The following is a 23,342-nucleotide window of genomic DNA, read 5'->3' as shown; positions in this document are numbered from 1 at the left end:
CGTCCCATGGTTGATTCGGCCCATTTTGCTTAGTCGATCCGGCCCCTCCAATTTTTTTTATATCAAAGATACAATAAATGATTATTACTTAAAGCTGTATGGTCCGAATTATAATATTTTTATCCATCTCGTAAAAACGCTATTAAATCATCGCACGCATGTACTTATGAGACTGTATGACATATCATAAATCATTTCACCTGTTTTAACCCAAATAATTTGATTTTAAATCGATGTTTACAAATAACCGCGTCACTCTGCCATTTCAAGTGACAGTCACGTGACCAGTTCAAACTTTCAGATCATCGGTGGTCTTACCTGTGTAAAGCTGTGTATTTTGTTATAACAGTGCCGTACCATAAGTTTAATAGAAATGAAAATATCAAATACCTCTCAGGAATTCGTTGTTTTATGCTCTTTCAGCCTTAAAACTAGACAGTTACGTATGAGTTAATACATCATGTTGGGATTCCCCTGACGCGCGTGGGTCTATTTATTGACGTCTATTATGGGATGGTTTATATATGTAGCCACTATATTTACTTTCTAAATAATATTCGCACTGTTTTCTTTTACTTGCAGATGTTTTCAAGCATGTAATTAAGGGAAAGTTAATAACTTTATAAAGTAATTAATCTGCTTTAAAGTAATTATGTACAAAAATAATACATGAACATCGGACCATACAGCTTTAAGAAAAAGGGAAGTTTTATTGCAATATTGCAGTTATAGTTATCAAAATTAGATAACTGCCGAAGTAAGACGTGTAAATAAAATTGTTTATACAACCCTTAACTAGGATTTATAAGTTTTACTTGAAGTGCGATGGTTATGAAAATGTGTGCTCATTAATTATTGTAAAAACATCGTTATTCAACAAGTTCAAAGAATTGTTCATGATTTGAAAATAAAATGTGGCTATAATGTGTCTTGAAATAAAAATATCAAGGGATGATGACCTGATGACAGAATATATCAGCAGCGCACACACACCATGAAGGTGAAATACGCAGATGAATTAAACCAATTCAGTACTGTAAATAGCACTTCGAAAAATATTATTTTTTCTGGGCCAGATTGACATGGGGACGTATTAACTAAGGGACGGATAGTCTAGGGACGGATCGGTAATGGGACGAATCGACCAAGGGACGGATTAATTATGGGACGGAACGTCTAAGAAGCATCAGCGATCAGGAGAGGATTTATGGGAAAACATACTTTTATAGATATCTGATTTATTTTGCGTGTAAATTGTTTCACAAACGTCTGAATTTAAAAAATCATGCATGTGTGAAATTTCTGCATCGTTTTTCTATATCATAGGATTTTTTTAATAGCGTCCCTGCACCCTAAGTTAAAAATGGCAGCCCTTTGTTCACAATTTTAAATGTAAATAATCTGTAGTGTGTTTTATGTTGTGTTATCATGAAAAGTTTTCGTTTATTAGAGGTCTAAACATCATGAAATAAACTCAATACCGGTGTAGCATACAGTCACGCGAACTTTCTTCTGCATTTTTATGGGGTATTATAAGATGCCCCTCTTCTGCCCGACTTTTGTCTGTTCTCACAATATGATCTATAAGGTAAGGGTATATACAAGACTGGACATTCTGCATGTGAGATATCCAAATACATGGAAATGTTTTGAAGAATAAACTGAGTTTTTCTTAGCAACACATTAATTTCGCCTGACAATTGTCAAGGATATTTGTAAACACATGCACGTGTGCCCCTCAACAATCTACTTTCATTTAAAGTGGTTTCTTAACTACCGGAGTCTCAATTTTTACTGAACTAAAACGTTGAAATCCCTAGATGATAGCTAAAGCACAGTAACTAAATACTAAATTCAAGTAATTGCTTAAGTTTCTTTTTCACTAATATCTCAGTCGGGATGCATGTCAGTAAAAATAAAATATTGATTCTACAAATTTATAATAAAAAGCAACAGTTAGACATTCAAAATTTGATTTGCTTGTAGTAAAACAATATATTTTTTCTTGTAAATATCAAAATAGTCCGCAAGTACATATATCTGCGATTAGAAAAATAGTTACGGACAGAATTGTGGTTGAGAAGTACTAGCTGCTAAGAAACTGTAGACATGATGAATATAAAATTCACTGGCAGAGAATATGTGAAAACTCATGATCAGTACATACATGCAGGTCTATATGTACCTTTTCATCAAATACGTTTGTGTTTCTTTTCTCTTTTCTTCTTTTCTTTTGTGTGTGTGTTGTTTGATTTAATCAATAGATACATTGTAAATCATATCTAGATCTAATAGTTATCCAAATCTGTTACCAAGAAAATAATACTTCTCTCTCTCTCTCTCTCTCTCTCTCTCTCTCTCTCTCTCTCTCCGACACTCCCCCCCCTCTCTCTCTCTCTCTCTCTCTCTCTCTCTGAAAAAGATGTTTACATCATATACATGCTTACATAAAAGAATACGATAAATATGAAATGTAGACAGTATACCTTATGTTATTGAGTTCGTATTTGAAAATGAATATGTTGTGTGAAAATATCCATGTAACCTTTTTCCCATATGTATACAACAGTGATATATGTGTGAAGTGAAAAATTCGTAAATAATTTTTAAAAAAATCAACAGTACATATTTGAGAGCTTCTAAGTTTGCCGATTGTTGTATGCTGATGAATATTATGTTCATTTGTGTGATATCACTTCCAAAGTGCATGGATATATATTGTTGAGGGTTATCATAATATAGAGATGGTGAAAATATTATCTAATTAGATTTACTTTAATTTGCTACCAATACCCGATTTCTAGATCGAGTTGTGTAGAGTACATCCCGCATAGAACTTGCTGTCGAAATAATGCACACCGAATTGTATTGTTAAGTAGATGCAGATTTTGCAAATGGTGAGGTTTAGATTCAAACTTCTAAATAACAGTAAATAGGCTTTCAGGTTACAATATGTACTCTCAGGAACTTAAAGTTAGAAGTGTTCATCAGTGCATGTTTGTATTAGAATGCTGAATTCATTTCTAATGTGTGAAACTTTGCATGGTTTCAAACTGCAGTGCATTAAATTCATATTATAAGATATGCTGATTCCAAAATTAACTAGTCCTGAATTTTGTGAACAAGTACTAAATACGACACATATTCGCATACAGTTTAGTGCCCGAATGTTACAAACATGTGAAGTAATTTAAAATTGATCTGCATAATCGAACACAAATAGGAATGTAGATTACATCCTTACAGATCAACTGCCTTTCTATTGGTATTAGAAATGATCATTCAATCTCAAATTATAAAACATAAATAAAGCGGCAAGCTAAATTACCTTTTATGGTGGCACATCTAGGTACTAGATTTTGTCATAATTGTGTAATATGAACAATGATCTATTACTGCAACCTCGTTATGTTCATGTGTATATTATAAGTAGAAGATGCATACCATTATTTTTTCTTCTGTCTGAAATTCGCAAAGGCTAGGAAGGATTTATTCGGTCATTTTTAAAGACTCGATAAAACTCAAACCGTTGACACCATGTTTTATGAGACGATGATTCGCATGGTGTTAAATTATTTTCTATTTTTCAAAGATATATTAGAAAACCTGGCAGATTCAGCTAAGCTTTGAATTGAAATGCTCTTAAACAAATAATATTAATATTATTACAATACACATGTATAATGTCCTAAGATGTACTGTGACTCATAATGTGTGTACACATGTCATAATCTAAATGTACACTGTATGTAGAGAAAGGGGAACATAAGTTTTCAGAACATATGCCTATAATCACATTGTATATCCTTGATACTATAAGATATGATAAAAGCAAAACACCCATTGGCATACAGGTATAATTATACATGTATGCAAATTACATACTGATTGCTAAATCAATCAATTGAGCATATTCGAAAATTTTTCCAATTGGCATATTTTATGTAATTACTTGCATGTGCGTACGTATTTCACACACATACATATGTGTCTAATTCTACCACCTAACTATATTATTAGTGTTTGAAATCTTAATGTACAATATGCAGTATTCATAGTTTTGAAATTATGAAATAAAAAAATCTACATTCTTAGTAATGGGCATGTAAAGTAAAATCTGCGTAAATACATGCCTGTATATAAATGTTCCAGTTGAAGGTTGATGTTCACTTCAACCTCATCCCCCATATGCACTTATCTTTAATTACAATGAACTTCGATCTTTGTTTCTATGCGGCGACAAAGCTGGACAGTATTCTTCCAATTTACCTTGTGTATTTATCTCTATTCCCATGACGGAGGAAAAACCTTGCAATTAACATGGGACTAACAAGAAATACACGGAGGGATTAACTGAAGTACACAGACATGCTAGCTTGTCAAACATAACAACACACGGAATATACTTTGTTTTCTGTATCTCATTTCATATCTGTTTTGTTTAACTGAAAAACTTCTGATAACAATATGATGTATATAAAGTGCTTACTATTCCTTTCTCACTTCAATTTTTTATTTTTTTGTGTGTTTTTTATTTATTTGCATTTGAATTATTTATGGCATATTATTACTTTAAAAACCTCCGAATTTTAGTTAAGTTTCAGCATTGCGGAAACCATTAGGAATCATAACCTATAGTTTCCGCAGACTGAAACTTAACGGAAACTATATAATCGTTTACGCACGGCGTAAACCATACGGGAAACCTCAACTTCAGGTTTCCGCAGACTGAAACTTGACGGAAACTTTCAGAAACTATATAATCATTTACGCACTGCGGAAACCATATGGGAAACCTCAACGTCAGGTTTCCGCAAGGTTTCCATATGGTTTCAGTTTTGCGGAAACTAGCGTTTTCATCCAGTGTCAGGTTTCCGTATATCGTGAAGATCGTATATCGTATCTTGGGTTTATCAGGTCTATCGTGAAGATCGTTTATCAGATTGTGCGTTTATCCTATCGTATCGTGCATGTATCCTATCCCATCGTGCGTGTATCGTGATCTATCTTTATCATGTCAAGAATAATGTTGCGGGTACTGTAATGCCAATGCCCATCTCATAAGTCTCGAATTCAACAGTTTTAAGCTATTAAGATAAAGCAAAGGCTGGCGATCCGTTTTAAGAATAAATTAGCGGCCAAGCAAATACTTGTGAATCTTGTTCACGGCCAATACGATTCCGAGACACCCTCTTTCTATTGTGGAATAATATTATTCTGCTTTATTTAGCTTCCTACTTACAAAAGCGATAGGTTGCTTCACTTTGTTTTCCTCTTGAAGCAAAACCGCGCCCATGCCCCGATCTGAGGCATATGTCTGTACAATAAATATATCTGAAAGGTCAGGGATATTTAGAATAGGTGAAGACATAAGAGGTTTTTTCAAACTTTGAAATGCAAGTGCCTGAGACCCAGTCCACTGAATCTTGCTAGGAGCAAACTTCCTGGTCAAATCAGTCAGTGGCAAAGATATATGAGCACAATTTGGGATAAACTTTCTAGGAAAATTGACCAAGCCCAGAAAAGAACACAATTGTTTCTTTGTAGTTGGAGGGTTTGCTTCTGCACTGTCATTACCTTATCTGGATGAGGTTGAATTGACTCTTGTCCTACGATATGCCCCAAACACTCTAGGTGATTTTACGCAATGACACACTTACTTTGGTTGACCGTTAACTTGGCACTTTTAAGTTTCTATAACACTTCAATAAGCCCCGAGATATGTTCTTCAAATTTCATAGAATAGATCAAAATAGCATCAATGAAGTTATCTACTCCAGAAGTACCAAACGCATCAGTCTACAGAATGTCGTCGGAGCTGTGACGAGACCAAAAGGCATTCTAGTCAACTGAAATAGACCAAGTGGTGTCTGAAAAGCTGTTTTCGACCTAGACTCTGGTGTGAGGGGAACTTGTAAATAACCCTCGGAAAGATCTAGACGAGAGATATAAGTGTGACCGACCAATTTTGAAAACATACTATCTATATTTGACATAGGCTCAGCATCAAATACAGAAATACGATTCAGCAATCGAAAATCCACACAAAATTGGTAACTTCCGTTATTGTTTACGACCAACACGATTGGAGATGAATACGGGCTATCAGAAGGTTCTGTTACACCCAACTGTAGCATTTTTCTTACCTTTTCCTCGACTATTTCTAACAAGGCACAGGGAAGTTGTCTACATGCAATCCTAACTGGTTTCTCTGCTGTGGTCTTTGCATCATGTACAGCCTGGATTGTAGTGAAAACATCTGAAAACCTACTCAGGATTTCCATTACTTTTTCCTTCTGACTTTCCTGTAAATCTCCGTTGATGTCAATACTGTGAAAAGTTTCTTCATCTGGGGTGTCTCCTCAAGGATTCCTCTAACATGTGACTTCCCATATCTGTCAGCATCTCATGAGGTACGCCGATCCGGGGGAATACCTTTATCAAGGCTTCAGGAAGGGTACTGCTTCTGGATACTTCGTAGCATAGTCGACAAGAGTGAGAAATAAATCAGTTACCTCTCTTAGTTGGTGGATGTATCGGACCAATGATGTCCATGGCTAGTCTCGAAATGTTCACCAATCAATGACATGGGTACCAATGGAACTTTGCTTACTTTTCCTTTGGGTTCTGTACGCTGACAAACGTCACAAGATCTGCAGAATTGTTTTTTCTCTGATTGTATTCCTGGCCCGTAGAATTCCGTAAGGATTCTCTTGATTGTTAGGCTTGTGTCAAAATGTCCTGACATGATTGACTCATGAGCTAATTGCATGTCAGTTTCTCTAAATTATTTTGGAAATATTAGCTATATGTATGTTTTATCACCTTTCTACTGTCTATACATTAGTCATCTCTGAGGAACCAAGAAACCTTACCATCATTAATTTTGTTGTTTTACTTACCAGAGTATTTTGACGAATGACACGTAGTGTTGGGTCTGATTCTTGTGTTCTGCGAATATCCTCTGGTCGAATGTCATCTTCTACTATTTCTGGTATCTTAAATGAAAGACATGGCTTTGCTTTTTCTCTCCTCTGTTGTCTTGTTTCAATTGTGAGTCCAGGCGTCCTATTAGGATCTGGATCATGTGGCTTTTTGGCATCACTTACCTTCCCAATGATTAAGTCGAACACTGGATTATCCATGCACCAGACGTCGTACTTACCCGTGAGGTAGGGAAAATCAATATCAACTCCGGCAACATGTATTGTTCGTTTAGTGCTATCATCCAAAATACATGTCAATTCTTTTCCGATGAATCGTTCCATGTGAACTAAATTCTTCCTTACCACAAGCATGGCGCTCAAAATTACACGGCGTCTCACCTCTGCTTGGCGCAAGTTCGAATCCCACTCGCGCCGATAAGTGAGACAGTTTCCCAGTGTACTTGCGGAAGGTCGGTGGTCTCTTTCCAGGTACATTGTATCTGAGTTCTCTCTTCCACCAATAAAAACTGGGCGCCACCATATTACTGAAAAATGGTTGAACGTGGCGGAAAACATCAATCAATCAATATATCCTTACCACAATATTCCTGCATCCTGAATCTCAAGGAAATGTAACGGGCTGTTCATTCACATATCCTGCAGACAATGACATCTGTTTCTCTTTGCTGTGACAAGCTGATTTAAGAAGTACTGTGTTATCGCTTACCCATGAATCTAAAGGTGGATTGTGTGTTAAAATCAATGCACTACAGTTTACACCCAACTCTTGATCATCATTTGAATCGTCAACGATGGCTCTTGACACCTTACCTTTCATCTTGCTAGGACAGTTTGGTGCTATATGCCCTCGCGTATCACAATGGTAACATTTTCGTTCATTCATGGGAACAAAACTGTTTTGTTTCTGAGACCCCTGATGTTTTTAGAATTATTTATCTTGTGGCACCTCGACTACTGGTGGTTTCTTAACAGTTTCGATATACAAATGGGCAGCATTTGCAGTCCTGGACTCTGACAACTGATGAGCAAGTCAACACATATCTTTTGCTGTCTCTGGAACAATTTGTTTCAAAATGATTTTGAGTTCCTGATTGCTTACATGTGGCAATTAATCCGTTAACATAATATCAAATAGTCCGTCTAAGGTATTGGGTACCTTCGACATCTCGATCCATCTTGTGAGATAGGATACCAATCGTACCGTAAATTGAGTAAACGTCTCACCTGGCTCTCGTCTACTACATCTAAACCTTCTCTTGAACCCGTCTTCAGTTATCTCGAACCTGCGAAGCAGTGCCGACTTCAGTTCATCATGATCTTGAGCTTTAGTTCTAGACATTAAAGCGTAGAAATCAAGAGCTTTCCCCCCTCAATAACGCGCTTAAACTCACTGCCCAAGTTCTTTTGTTTCAATTTTGTGCAGTGGCGTACCGCTCAAACCTTCTCAGATACTGTCTATTGCGTCACGCGTTTCATAAAACGGAGGAATTTTTGGGATTTTAGCGTTTATTTGACTGTCTGAAACAAAACGTTTGACGCTATTTAATTTTGAAATCATTTCAAGGTTATGTTGCGCATTTAATTCCTTTAACTCTATCTCCTGATCTAACTTCTCTGTATGCTCACTCCTCCTTCTCTTTCTCTCTCAAAGCCAATCTTTCATCTCGCAATATGTCCTGCTGTTCTTTCACATATTCTCTCAATGACTCATCCTCATACTCCAACTCTTTGCCCGCTGCTATGATCTCACTTAAATTTTCAGTCGACGTGTTTGCCAAACCTCTTTCCGCAAAGCAAATACTTTCCCAGTATTGAATTTTTCACAAGTACTCAACAAGGAGAGTTAATAAAAGATGCAATGAGTTTCCTACAAATTGGTGAAATGTCTTTATTATGTAACATAAAAATATGGGCGACGGAGTACTTCAGTGTTACTTACAAAATTAAAACGACCCATTACGCCAGCTAATTAGGCTGGCAGGCACTTTGACTACAAACCAGATTCTCTAACTTTCACACTGAGGTACTTGATTTTATGATCAATTCACTTCCGAGATCCAAAATACAGCAGCCGTTTTCTCTATATACAACAATCGTGTACAAAGATGAGAAAAAACGAAAACAAAAAATACAAGCGAATGACAAATAATTTTCTTTAAAAAACACCAAATAATTGTAAATGTATTAAATTGCAATTTCCAACATGATAGAATAGTTATTTAATCACATCATATCCTACTTCTGACATCAATATGTCACATATTGACCGAGTTCTTGTGAAAAAATATATAAAAGAAATGACAAACTTCACAACATTTCACAATATACATTTTTCTATACTTTTACATATTACATTTTGTTTACGACAGTTCACCAACTTAATGAAATTAAAGTTGGTTTTTCCTTCCACATCATGTGAACCAGTCTCGTAAATTGGAGATCTAGTTCCTAAACTTTGGCGACAGAGGTGTAACATACCAATAACAATGTTTCCTACACTTTTGTCTACTTATACCTTGGACCTATAATATAAATGATACTTCAAGAATACATCGTTTGAAAGAGGTATATCGTTACACATCAGTTTCCTATTTACGTAAACTACATACTGTACATTTGATAAATCCACTGTAAGACTGATACTGTGGTTTTACATTTTACCACTACTTCTGTATGCATCACATATTTTACTATATGAGGTATATACACTGTACACTGTACTACATATACAAAAAATTACGTATATGTGACATTACTACTACTCTATGAGCATCAACGTTCTACCCATATTTACTAATTACTTTGATATAATATACTCACTACTGGTATATAAGGACGTGTGAAACATATTACATGTACAATATGCAAACTTTAAATGACTTTTATTATAAAGTTGTAGGATAAGAGAACATGGCAAAGCTGTTTGCAATGCATTACGGTATTTACTAAATATATTGAATAATGATAAACTTACATCAGAAGTGAAGTGACGACAATCTGGTTTACTTGAGAAATTATTAAGTGAAGTTCAAATTACAAATCACTGGGTGCCAACTTTATCTCTGTGCACGCCTTGCATGCTACGCCCAAACTAACTCCCAACTGGTATTTCAAGTGAATATATACTACATTTTGACCTTGTGAACATCATTAAGTTTACCTGTATGGAAGCAGGTTAGGAATGAATTTATATATATATTCAATTCTTCTGTAAAAGGTTAAAACTAGGGAAAGTAGTTTGGACATAAAATTTGACAACAATTACAGATTGAAATTGTAAGCAAAACAGGGTTATGTTGAAGTCATTGATACGATTGTTTAAACGTGCAGGCAACCAAAGGGTCTGTAGCAAGAAATGTGTCTACCTTAACTCTATTCTCAAAGATTTGTCCTCAATTCGTTATCCTTCCATCATTGATAAATTCAACGAATATTGACCAGAGATTTTAGTATTCTATATTTCCCCTGTCATGGTGGCTCACTAGTACACTGTTCGCTCATTTACCCAGACGTAATTCTAAGAATTTCATGCAGTATAAAAGATTTCAATCGATTATCACTCAGCGTCAGCTTAACAGGGTTCTTTGCTAGATTTTACTAGAAATTGCACAACATCGAGGATACTCAAATCATCTAATCTCAAACATTATTTAGATTCCCATTGATTACCAAGTATTTTGATCTCTTTTGAGGCAGCTATTTTATTTATATAAAGTATCTGTGTATTTTTTTTTTTTACGTTTGATGATGGTTGTGATATTAGTTATCGATGTGTATATCTGTTGATGACAGAGACACAATGTAAAGTACTCTGTATGATAACAAACTGTTCAATATTGTATCAGTAAAATATTGGATGATATCATTGATAGAGATGATACTGAAATATAAGTTACATTTGATGTTCCAATTGTTACAACAATTTCCTTTGATATCCTTATTTATCTCGACGTATTATGCCCCTTAAATGACGTAAAGCGCAATATTATTCTATTATAAGTTAGTATACCATGTCTTTTGTCTTCATCTTAGTATCATTATCGATATTATCGGTATTGTTATCATATTGTTATTAACAATACATGGTATTAATAATAACATCTTTATCTCTTTCAGCTTTAGGGACGCTTCTATGGTATTGGGGAAAGAGAAAGACAAACCTATGTACTTGTAAGTGTATTTAGGAAAGCACAATTGTTACAGGGCAGACCGCGAATAATTTCCCTTCTGGAATTTATGAGATTGATCACTGTTCGTTATTTGTACCTTTTCATTGACTAATTTAGTCAGTAGCAGGCTTGGAGTGTAATGCATTGTGTTACCGTTACTTAGAAAATTTTACATTACTATTACCCTTATTTTGAAATATAATGTATTGCAGTACACATTACTTGAGAGAACATCACATTACACTGCATTACACATTTCACAACATACTCCTCCTAGCGACCTGATCCCACCTCTGGTATATCCAGGGGTCCGTGTTTGCCCAACTATTTTGTATTGCGTATAGGAGTCATGAGATTGATCACTATTCGTTATCTTTACCTTGCACTGATATTAAAGGAATTGTAGAAAATATATTTCGTCACAATGATTGATGAATTTTGAATATACAGTAACGTAAGCACATAAATATTCATTTACTCTTTGGAACACATTTAAGTTATTCATTTCATTTGATTTTCATCAATGTTTCCAAAATTTAATCTTTTAGAGAACATCTGTTTGGTCTGTATTTGTCAGGACAATGCATATATTTTGCTTTGAATGTCCCTTTAGTATCTGTAGGGAAATGAAGTTGGTGAAGCATATTTCAAAGGTTTCGGTTGAGCATCACTGAAGAAACATTATTTGTCGAAATGCGCATCTGGTGCATCAAAATTGGTACCGTATACGTTTTACATATTGTTCATGTTGCCCATTCAATGTTTAATTCAAGAATAAGATCACAAGTCAGATAGAAATAACAATTTGTGAAAACAATTCAACAGTATACTTTGAAACTTTACAAATAGCCTTAAGGAAACATTCAATGAATATTTGAAGTGTTAACTTACTATACCTTGAGTTTTAGAAGTAACATTTTCGTGAAATATTGTGAACTCTGAAAGACCCAACAAAAACACTGTACGGTTTCTTCACGGGTCACTGAATGTGGACAGAACTCTATGGTCAATGTTATTTACCTGGAATTTACCTTGCCAAGACATCAGGGTGTAGTGTATAATTTTGATATACACAGGACCTGTCTGAGGGCCCTCTGCAGAGTTTCTGTGGTCATGGTGTTTGAATAATGGTTGTCTTATTAAGGGTAGGTGACACAGTTGACACCCACCTCTCTCTCTCTCTCTCTCTCTCTCTCTCTCTCTCTCTCTCTCTTACTCTCAGTCTTTGACTAAATGAATAATTTCTGTTATGAATGTAGAGGTAGTATCCATATTAATTGATGACATATATTATTTCAATAAGTTACACGTTTTAGAAATTAATATGCAAACTATTGTTTGATGTCTGGTTGCGTGGTTTATAATACATGTATATAAAGGAGAAAATACAATTATATTAAAATTGCATTGTCCATGGGCCTTTTTAAAAACAATTGAATTACGAGAAAATAGCAGTTGTGGACAGGTCAATGCTATGAAAACTGTAGAATACAGGGCTTCCACAAGATCCAAAGAATGCCCGTAGGTACTGTCTGTTATTGTTATCAAAACACCTCCCTGGGGTCCCTCCAGACCACAGTTTCTGCAAATGTCACTCCACCTGAGATCTATTGTTAAATATTTGATTGACAGGCTGCTTACAATTTGAGGGTGTTAACTTAAATTTGGATGTTTAAAGGTAATATACATGAAATTGACTTTTTTGTTCGAAAGGTCTGAAAATCAATGACTAATATAATAAAGTAATATAAACCTCCAAAATATCATCAGATATTTGAGGCAATGTAAATGTATTAGAATGTAATGTGCATTACAGTATATTTTTTTTGCATGGAATGCATTACATTGCCATTATTTGTAATGCAAGAAGTTCCATCACACATTACACTCCCATTCCATTGACATTGGCTATCATTACATTACCATTTACATTACTCCATGGCTGGACAATATGGGTGCGATGTGAAAAGGTGTATTTGTTGGTCGATGTCTTTTAAGACATCAACAGATACATTAAGCTTAATTGAATAAATCTTGAATCAATTTTAAGTGTAAAACGACCATTTTTAGAACACTGTAGTTCAATAACAAGCATTTTGACCCAACGTTGTCCATGATTTCAACGCTTGTCCCTTCCGTCACATCTAATTTATCTTTTAACCATTTCTCCTTTAAGTTTACGTCCAATCTATTTAATTTCACTGCGTAACTCTACCTGACTTCAACGCAAAGCCATGCTGTTGGACTGAAGAAATTTTGTAAGTTTTTCTGTGATACCACTATAAATCACTATAAACAAATGAACACTGTGATCCATTTCTTAATACCCTGTAAAAATAATGATATCGTAAGCGGAAAGTGTACGAATGCATAATTGTAATACGACAATTCCAATATACGTTGTATTGCAGAACAAACTATTACAGCACTATATTCTTTTTATGCTATCAACTAAAAACAGGTGACGATCATGCGATTGATCATGTATCTACATACAGAGAACTGTCTTATATTTGATGTCCCAAAGTGACGTAAAGCAAATCTAATAAAACATCAAACCGAAAATTAATAAAAGTAATATTCCTTTAAATTTCTTGAACCGAACACAAGACAAGGTGTAACTTGATTTGATATCACCAATTACAAACTGAAATTATTAGCAAAGTTGGCTTATTTTGAAACGATTGATCAAATTGTTTAGACTTGCAAGCAACCATAAAGTCTGTAGCAAGAATTGTCTCTACCTCAACCCCTTTCACAACGATTTTGATCTCATCTGGTTCTCCTACCATCGTTGATAACAAATTCGAAGAATAGTGACCAGAGCTTTTAGTATTTTATATTTCCTTCATCGTGGTAGCTCAGGAGTAGAGTGTTTGCTCATTTACCCAGACATATATCTAAGATTTTCATCCAATCATGGGTCAAATGCTGTCCAACGGGTTTCATGCAATTACTTAGGCCGTTCTTGACACATTGGTTTTGACTACGGATAACTCCGTTTACCTTATTAAGACATAGAGCTCACGAAGGGTGTGACAGGTCGACAGGGAATACCTACTTATCCTAGGCACCCGATCCCATATTTGGTGTGTCTTCCGGTCTGTGTTTGCCACACTCTCTATTCTAAATTGCTTTTAGGAGTAATGGAATTGATTACTGTTCTTTATCTTCACCTTCCATGCATTGGAAAAATATATATCTTTTATCACTCAGGGTCAACTTAACAGAGCTCTTTGCCAGATTTTATTAGAAATTGCACAACATCGAGAAAACTTAAGTCATCCAATCTCAAACATTTTGATTCCCGATAATTATCACGTGTTATGGTCTTTTTTTGAGCCAGCTATTCTATTCATATAAATTATCTGTGAAATTTTCTCGTTTGATGATATATATTTTCGATATGTATATATATTTAAGACAAAATCACAAGGTAACGTAGTTGTTATGATACGAGATTGAGGAATCCCGTATCAACAAAATATTGTATGATTATTATTGGTAGAGATCAAATTGACAGATGAGTTGTATCTGATGGTTCTATTGTTTCAACAATTAAGTTTAATGTCCTTAATTAGCTTAACATATTTTGCTCCTTAAAATGACCTAATATGTAATGATATGTTATTAGTCGGAATGTTGTGTCTATTATTCTTATTCTTAGTATTATTATTGATATGATCGGTATTGTTATCATAACATTAGTTTTAACAATGCATGATAAATTACAGTGATATTTGTGAAAGATGAAGATAACGAACAGTGAACAATCTAACAATTCCCATAAGCAATACAAAATAGATAGTTGGGCAAACACGACCACTGGACACATCAGAGGAGGAGTAAGCATTCCCGGTCTTTTTTCCCCATAATTTTCAAGAAAGATATCGCCTCCAAATTATTAAAGAGGATACAAAAACCTGAGTAAGTGTAAGAAGGAAAACACAATTGATACAAGACAGACATCTAATAATTTCCATTCAGGAATTTATGAGATTGATCACTGTTTGTTATTGAAGCTTTTTGACAAGAGAAACTACTTGTTTAATCTTCAAAAACATAGTTGAATGGTTAGAAGTAAATCATTTCATGATGGCGTTATCATACGGAAAATAAGACGGAGAATATTTCATCTATGCAGATCGAAGAACCTTTGTGTCATTTGTTTCTACCATACAGTCGCTAAAACATTCTACTTTCTCATTTGAATGATTAAGGTACGGTGCGCGAACGGTGAACCCACGCAAAGCAAACGGTGAACGCACGCAGAGCGGACAGTGAGCGCAATTTGGTGAACGGTGAGAGCACGGTGAATGCATAGCGAACGGCGACCGCTCTGTGAATGCAAAACAGGCTATTCATTTGGTATATTTCGGATTGTACTTTGTATATATATATATATATATATATATATATATATATATATATATATATAGCACTAAAATGACCAACCAGATTGTGAAATTTTCGGGACGACCCGTCACTTCTTCAGGACAAACGAAAAGACTTACATAATGTGGCCAATATCAACAGAGAATAATAACAAAATCTACATATAAATACATCTAGCACTACAGCTATACTAATCTACAATCGTATTTACAACGCAGACTACATGCTTTTTGTATTTAGGTTTGCCAATCAATGTTAAATGCGGAGCGAATTAAAACATACCTTATTCGTCCAAAGAACTGATCCAAAATTTACGAAGTGATAAAAATAGACTTTTTAAAATATTTATTTTTTTTAAACATGCATACAGTATATATATACATATATTATTTTCTGAGAGAGAGAGAGAGAGAGAGAGAGAGAGAGAGAGAGAGAGAGAGAGAGAGAGAGAGATGAATTCAGTCATTATTTAATATATTTTAAAAAGGTACATATATATTGAAATTTAAAAAGAAAAAAAATAATAAATTACAACAACAAACAAACACTCAATGAAATAATTGATTCCAGCGGTTCCAGCAGGTGTCGAACAAATCTTTTTCACCATTTTTATATGCAATATGTCTTTGAGTTTCATAAAATGTATTCATTAGCGATATCGCAACATTTACATTCAGTGTCTTCCCTTTACACCTCATAGTATAGATATAATGTTTCAGCAAAAGAACACGATTATTTTGTATAGTTTTCTTTTCATCCAAAAATCCAAAAATAAAATTATTTTTTGTTATTGATATTTGAAGATTGGTCTTATGTTCAAAACAAACTTCAAATTCTCTTAAGAAATGCTGAACACTATCTTATTCCCAAAACAAATGTACAATTGTTTCTTCTTCTATCTGACAGAATGTACAATTCTTATCATCTCTAATTTTGATTTTGAATAAGTATGAGTTTGAAGCTAAAATTTTGTTCAGAATTCTGTATTGAAACCACTGCAGTTTACAATTACTTGTAACTTTAAAGGGCAATCTGAAGATCATTTTCCATTCTGTGTCATTTAATTCAAATATTTCATTCCACTTTCTTTTACCAGTAGGTTCTGTGCAGTTTTGATTGAGAAGAGTATAAAATTGTCTTGATTTTTTGCATCGTAGAAGAGTGTATATACTCGACATAATCAGAGGCTTTGTTAATTTAATTAATTTTTTTATCAAACTTGACTTTTTTCATCCATGCTTTAATAGCATTTATGACACTCATATATTCTAAAAAAAATGATTTTTACTTTTGGATAAATGTTACAGAAAGATTCATAAGTCAGGAAGAAACCCTCTTCATCAATAAGGTCATTAAGGTATTTAATATTATTGTGAAACATGGATTTATTAAGAAATGCTTTCCCACCCACAAGAAAGTTAGAATTGTAAAATATTGGAGTATCTACTGTTACTGTAAATGGATTTTGTTTATGCCGTAGTTCAATCCAAGAATCAAATACATCAACCCAAAATTTGTTTTTCAGCGATGTCTTTATGTTTTTTATGTATTCTATTCCACATGTAGTAACTTTATTAAGATCTAAATTTGGTATAAAATTATGTAAACCCCTATCTAAAAAAACAAATTTAAAACAATTTTAAAGAGGCTATAAAAGCCTTTACATTGATCATTTTAACCCACCATCCTCATATTGCTTTACGATTACCTCTTTTTGAATTCTATGTTGAGAATGGCTCCACAAGAAAGAAAAGAATAGTTTATCTAATTCTTTACAATAGCTGTCATCAGGATTTGGAATTGCCATAAAAATATGATTTAATAGAGGCAAGACCAGAGTTTTGATAACAGTAAATTTTCCTATTGGTGTCAAATGTCTTTTCTCCCATTGATTTAAGATTGATTTTATCCTGCTTAGCTTTGGCTGATAATTTAGTTTTGACATGTTCTGTAATTCTACATCAAAATTAATTCCAAGTAGAGTAAACTTACAAGTCCCCCAATTCAGATGAAAGTCTTTAGAAAGGGTATCCTGACTATATTTTTTTGATCCAATCCATACTGTATTGGTTTTTGAAAAATTAACTTTTAGTCCTGACATTTCAGAGAAGTGTCGCAATACTTTTATTGTTTCTAGAAGAGATTCCTTGCTACCATCAAGTATAATTGATGTATCATCGGCTAGTTGTGAAATTTTCTTTTCATTGTTATTTATAGTTATACCTTTAATACTTTTATTTTCTCTAATTTGTATAGCTAAAATTTCTGCGCAAAGAAGAACAATATAAGGTGATAAAGGATCACCTTGTTTACATCCTCTTTGAATGTTGAAAGATGCCGAGAGATTGCCACCTTGGTTAATAGTAGATATGATGTTATGATAGAATAATTTCACCCATTCATGAATATCAGATCCAAACTTAAAATAAGTTAAGGTCTTTTGTATAAAATTCCATGAGAGGGTATCGAAGGCTGTCAAGCAAAGGGTTCTGAAGATATTGAGTGGTCAGTATCTTCCTATGTTCAGTTTCACCTTTGACCATGTGACATCAAAATCACTAAGGGTCATCTACTTCTTAAGATGCACCAGTGTACCAAGTTTGATATCTGTCAAGCAAAGAGCTCAAAAGATATTGAGTTGTCAGTATATTCCTATGTTCAGTTTGACACTTCATCTTTGACCATGCAAAGTGAAGATAACGAATAGTGATCAATCTCATAACTCCTACAAGCAATACAAAATAGATATTTGGGCAAACACGGACCCCTGGACACACCAGAGGTGGGATCAGGTGCCTAGGAGGAGTAATCATCCCCTGTTGGCCGGTCACACCGCCGTGAGCCCCATATGCTATATCAAAATCAATGGAGGTCATCTATTCCTTACAATGTACTAGAGCACTAAGTTTGATGTACAACGAACTGAGATAAAATTCAAACTAGATTTGTAACTTGTTATGGCAAAACAATGTACTAAATATCAAATGTATATCTGTAAGAACAGATCTGACAGACAGACGAACGGAGTGCAAACCTAAAATCCCCTTCCATTTTGTTGGTAGGGGACTAAACAGAACATCTAAGAGATCGTATCATAGTGCTTTGTAAAAGAGAGGTGACTTTGACAATGCTAAATTTGTTTGAAAAATGCAAACATTAGAAAATGTATGTATGACCTTGACCTTTGATCCTAAATTCAAGGTCGAAAGAGTAGAACCAGAATTAAGAAACCTAAACTGAGTACATGTCATAGTATCAAAGATATTCAAGTCAAAACATAAAATTAATTAGAAGGGATGGTAATTGGAGTTGACAATAATTCAAAGTTCATATAAGGTCACAAAACATCTACTGTATTTGAGAAGAGCTTAAAAAAAAAACAAAAAAAAAAAAACAAAAAAAAAAAAACAACTGCAGACATTCAAGTTCAATAACCAGGTTTAAGGGTTTTCAGATCCTTTCGATTGGTCTCTCACTGATTTTTTTAAAGTGAATTCATCAGTAAATGTTTTGTGTTTCTGTATCTTTCGAGTTAATAACTAAGAATAGCAATAACAATTTTTTAAAAGCAAGTCAAGTCAGTGTTTAGCAAATGTTTGATGTTCCTAAAATTTATAGTATACATACATTCTGCAAAGAAACTTGTACAAAATGTTTATAAGAAACTATCAAAGGTATATGTATATATTATTTTCTGAGAGAGAGAGAGAGAGAGAGAGAGAGAGAGAGAGAGAGAGAGAGAGAGAGAGAGAGAGAGAGAGAGAGAGAGAGAGAGATGAATTCAGTCATTATTTAATATATTTTAAAAAGGTACATATATATTGAAATTTAAAAATAAAAAAAAATAAATTACAACAACAAACAAACACTCAATGAAATAATTGATTCCAGCGGTTCCAGCAGGTGTCAAACAAATCTTTTTCACCATTTTTATATGCAATATGTCTTTGAGTTTCATAAAATGTATTCGCTAGCGATATCGCAACATTTACATTCAGTGTCTTCCCTTTACACCTCATAGTATAGATATAATATTTCAGCCAAAGAACACGATTATTTTGTATAGTTTTCTTTTCATCCAAAAATCCAAAAATAAAATTATTTTTTGTTATTGATATTTGAAGATTGGTTTTATGTTCAAAACAAACTTCAAATTCTCTTAAGAAATGCTGAACACTATCACATTCCCAAAACAAATGTATAATTGTTTCTCCTTCTATCTGACAGAATGTACAATTCTTATCATCTCTAATTTTGATTTTGAATAAGTATGAGTTTGAAGCTAAACTTTTGTTCAGAATTCTGTATTGAAACCACTGCAGTTTACAATTACTTGTAACTTTAAAGGGCAATCTATAGATCATTTTCCATTCTGTGTCATTTAATTCAAATATTTCATTCCACTTTCTTTTACCAGTAGGTTCTGTGCAGTTTTGATTGAGAAGAGTATAAAATTGTCTTGATTTTTTGCATCGTAGAAGAGTGTATATACTCGACATAATCAGAGGCTTTGTTAATTTAATTATTTTTTTATATCAAACTTGACTTTTTTCATCCATGCTTTAATAGCATTTATGACACTCATATATTCTAAAAAAAATGATTTTTACTTTTGGATAAATGTTACAGAAAGATTCATAAGTCAGGAAGAAACCCTCTTCATCAATAAGGTCATTAAGGTATTTAATATTATTGTGAAACATGGATTTATTAAGAAATGCTTTCCCACCCACAAGAAAGTTAGAATTGTAAAATATTGGAGTATCTACTGTTACTGTAAATGGATTTTGTTTATGCCGTAGTTCAATCCAAGAATCAAATACATCAACCCAAAATTTGTTTTTCAGCGATGTCTTTATGTTTTTTATGTATTCTATTCCACATGTAGTAACTTTATTAAGATCTAAATTTGGTATAAAATTATGTAAACCCCTATCTAAAAAAACAAATTTAAAACAATTTTAAAGAGGCTATAAAAGCCTTTACATTGATCATTTTAACCCACCATCCTCATATTGCTTTACGATTACCTCTTTTTGAATTCTATGTTGAGAATGGCTCCACAAGAAAGAAAAGAATAGTTTATCTAATTCTTTACAATAGCTGTCATCAGGATTTGGAATTGCCATAAAAATATGATTTAATAGAGGCAAGACCAGAGTTTTGATAACAGTAAATTTTCCTATTGGTGTCAAATGTCTTTTCTCCCATTGATTTAAGATTGATTTTATCCTGCTTAGCTTTGGCTGATAATTTAGTTTTGACATGTTCTGTAATTCTACATCAAAATTAATTCCAAGTAGAGTAAACTTACAAGTCCCCCAATTCAGATGAAAGTCTTTAGAAAGGGTATCCTGACTATATTTGTTTGATCCAATGCATACTGTATTGGTTTTTGAAAAATTAACTTTTAGTCCTGACATTTCAGAGAAGTGTCGCAATACTTTTATTGTTTCTAGAAGAGATTCCTTGCTACCATCAAGTATAATTGATGTATCATCGGCTAGTTGTGAAATTTTCTTTTCATTGTTATTTATAGTTATACCTTTAATACTTTTATTTTCTCTAATTTGTATAGCTAAAATTTCTGCGCAAAGAAGAACAATATAAGGTGATAAAGGATCACCTTGTTTACATCCTCTTTGAATGTTGAAAGATGCCGAGAGATTGCCACCTTGGTTAATAGTAGATATGATGTTATGATAGAATAATTTCACCCATTCATGAATATCAGATCCAAACTTAAAATAAGTTAAGGTCTTTTGTATAAAATTCCATGAGAGGGTATCGAAGGCTTTCTCAAAGTCAATAAGTAGTAAAAGACCTGGGATTTCTTCTTCTTCAGTATACTGCATAATATCATAAATTAGTCGAGTATTTTCTCCTATAAACCTATTTGAAATGAAGCCAGTTTGATCAGGATTGATACGTTTATCCAAGTAAATCTTTAATCTATTTGCAATGGTACCAGAAGCTATTTTATATATAGTGTTCAGAAGTGTAATTGGACGCCAGTTTTTAAGATAGTGTCTTGGTTTGTCTCCTTTAGGTAAAAGTGTAATAATTCCATGTCTCTGTGTTATTGACAGAGTACCATTTTCATATGCATAGTTGATAGACCTTACAACAAATGTACCAAGGTATTTCCAAAAAACCTTAAAAAACTCAACTGAGAAACCATCAGAGCCTGGTGATTTATTTGCTTTCATTTTACTTAGTGTTGTAGAAGCCTCCTTCAATGTAATTTTACCTTCTAAAAGCATAGATTCCTCTCTGGATAACTTGGGAATATCCTCATACTTTAATTCCGAATTTAAGTCAACTATGTTTATTTCCTGGTTAGGTATTGAATATGAATTGTCATAAAATTGCTTTGTTTCATCCAATATTTCAAACTGGTCTTGAATTATCTCCCCACTATCTTTTATAAGTTTGGGAATTATCTTACTAGTAAAATTTCTTGATTCTAAACTACAAAAATAATGTGTTGGTTTTTCTCCTTCTTCTGTCCATTTTGCTCTGCTTCTTACATATATTCCTTGAAGTCTATGGGTTCTGAGTTTTTCTAGTTTTTGTTGTTTTTCATTTAGTTCCTCTATATTGTGTTCAGAACTATTTTGTTCTAAAACTTTAATTTCTTCTATTAATTTTTTTTCTTCTTTCACTTGTTTATTTTTTATATATGCAGAGTAAGAAATGCTTTTTCCTCTTATTTCCATAAGTAAAGTTTCTAGGAATAACTGATCGTTAATTGTGAAACATACATCTTCATCTGACACTGCATCAAGATTATTAAAATCATAAACAGGAACTGCATATTGTTTTTTCAAATTCAAAATAACCTCTCTGATACAATCTAGATATTCCTTATCACCAAGTAAGGAATTGTTGAATTTCCATAAGCCTCTTCCCTTTTTAAAATCATTGAAAGTTAAATTCAGTGTTATCATAGAATGATCATACCTGTAACTTGGTTCAACTGTACATGTATTAAGACAAGGTAGCAATGACTCGGACATGATAAAAAAGTTTAATCTACTTTGTTTAAATGGGTTTTTCTTTCTCCATGTGTACCTGCGAAGCGATTCATGGAGTTGTCTAAAAGGATCCATATAGTTATATCCTTCCATAATTTCTAGTACTTTTTTTTCTAGCCTTTGGGTTATTAATAGATTTGTAATTATAGCAATCTAGTTGTGGATTTAATACTAAATTGAAATCTCCACACCATATGATATTACTACAGTTCATTTCTTCAATGGACTGTTGAATATTTTCATAAAAATGTGGTGAATCAGTATTTGGACCATATACTGTACATAAAACAACCACATGACCCTCTATACATACCTTCAGTATGTGATAATTTCCATCTTTATCACCCTTTTCCAAACATACTTTAAAATCAAAATTGTTATTAAAAAGTATTGCTACCCCTCTTGAATTCGAAGTAAAGGAACTAAAGCAGCATTGGTATTCCCACATATTTCTCACATCATTCTCTATTTCATTGTAAAAATGGGTGTCTTGAAGACAATATATATTGTAGTTTAGACTTCTTAAATAGTTAAAAATATCTCTTCGCTTCTATAAAAATAGACTTAATTAATCTCAAGTGGAACAAGTTCACCATATTACGATGATAAATAGTACAGCCAACTCGTACCCAGAGAGATTTTATTTTAAGTATGCATTAAGAATAAATAATTTATAAAAGATAATAATAAGGAAAAAAATATCAAAATAAAAAATAACTAAATAAAAAAAAAACCACACACCCCAAAAACTAATAATAAAAATAAACTATGTGAATGAATGAACAGTATAAAAA

The 23,342-nt window shown here is 33.3% G+C and overlaps 1 protein-coding gene across 1 annotated transcript in view; it reads left to right on the top strand.

The window, feature by feature from the left end:
- The window catches only part of LOC125674936 (uncharacterized), a 224,920-nt gene that overhangs the window by 94,829 nt on the left and 106,749 nt on the right, over nt 1-23,342 (top strand). The window contains exon 5 of the mRNA XM_056160865.1: nt 11,064-11,117. Within this exon, the coding sequence (XP_056016840.1) occupies nt 11,064-11,117 (54 nt within the window). The remainder of the gene's footprint in view (nt 1-11,063; nt 11,118-23,342) is intronic.

This window comes from Ostrea edulis, chromosome 3 (assembly GCF_947568905.1).
Source record: "Ostrea edulis chromosome 3, xbOstEdul1.1, whole genome shotgun sequence".
In the NCBI taxonomy this organism is placed as follows: domain Eukaryota; kingdom Metazoa; phylum Mollusca; class Bivalvia; order Ostreida; family Ostreidae; genus Ostrea; species Ostrea edulis.
Note: the sequence above shows the minus strand (reverse complement) of the source record. Positions and strands in the feature narration are given on the sequence as shown.